Source organism: Wasmannia auropunctata, unplaced genomic scaffold (genome assembly GCF_000956235.1).
Source record: "Wasmannia auropunctata unplaced genomic scaffold, wasmannia.A_1.0 LD299113.1, whole genome shotgun sequence".
In the NCBI taxonomy this organism is placed as follows: domain Eukaryota; kingdom Metazoa; phylum Arthropoda; class Insecta; order Hymenoptera; family Formicidae; genus Wasmannia; species Wasmannia auropunctata.
Window position 1 is genome coordinate 1 of NW_012063777.1, and position 725 is coordinate 725.

At 27.7% G+C, this 725-nt stretch overlaps 1 protein-coding gene across 1 annotated transcript; it reads right to left on the reverse strand.

Moving 5' to 3' along the window:
- Window positions 1-47: 47 nt before the first annotated feature.
- Window positions 48-719, reverse strand: LOC105461265. Its single transcript, XM_011707760.1, has 2 exons — window positions 460-719; window positions 48-371 (listed from the first exon to the last, which is right to left on the reverse strand). Exons 1-2 carry the CDS (start codon window positions 706-708, stop codon window positions 261-263), a joined length of 360 nt encoding a protein of 119 aa, XP_011706062.1. The 5' UTR covers window positions 709-719; the 3' UTR covers window positions 48-260.
- Window positions 720-725: the final 6 nt, after the last annotated feature.

Genomic DNA, 725 nt, shown 5'->3' on the forward strand with positions numbered 1-725 from the left:
TCAGACGTGTGCTCTTCCGATCTATGACTGTGTTTTAATATGTATTGTCAGTATTAATCTATAATATAGTCTACATAATTAAATAAATCTAGTTCACGCATATTATAGATTTTCAATACTATAGCAATGTAAATTGGAACACGGTTTAAACACATAAAATAAATTAAATTTAAATTATAATCATTTACAATTTAAATTTATATTTACATTTATAATTTTTCAGTTTAGTAAAAAGTAATATAGTAAAAAGTATTAAAGTATTAAAACATAAATGGCGGTTCTCCATTAATTGCTGTTAACACATTCTTGTTTTTCATGATAGTAACATGATTACCCTCGATGTAATGCACTTTTACCATATTTTGAGTTACCTTAAATAAATAAATATACTTCATTAAGAAAAAGTTATATTAAGTTATATTTATCACATACATGATAAGCGTAATTTTTTTAAAATACCTTCTGCAAACCATAATCGTCCTCGGTCATGGGTACAGGCCACGGGTTTGTAGGTTTTAACAATATTATAGGAGATTTGATAGGCGGTAACGTAGAATCATATTGCTTTATAGCAGAAAAATTGTTATAAACTGTTGTGCACAAAGTCTTTAAATTTTCAGGTAAGAGTGATGTATTCATGATTAAGAATTGTTTGGCAAAAATATTGTATCTCTCTTCCCAAGTATTACATCTGTCTCTTATACACATCTCTGAGCGGGCTGGCA

Coding starts and splice junctions, on each gene's coding strand:
- LOC105461265 (XM_011707760.1), bottom strand. CDS start 708: ATGTGTATAAGAGACAGATGTAATACTTGGGAAGAGAGATACAATATT. Junction 372..459: donor ACGATTATGGTTTGCAGAAG/GTATTTTAAAAA, acceptor TATTTATTTAAG/GTAACTCAAAATATGGTAAA.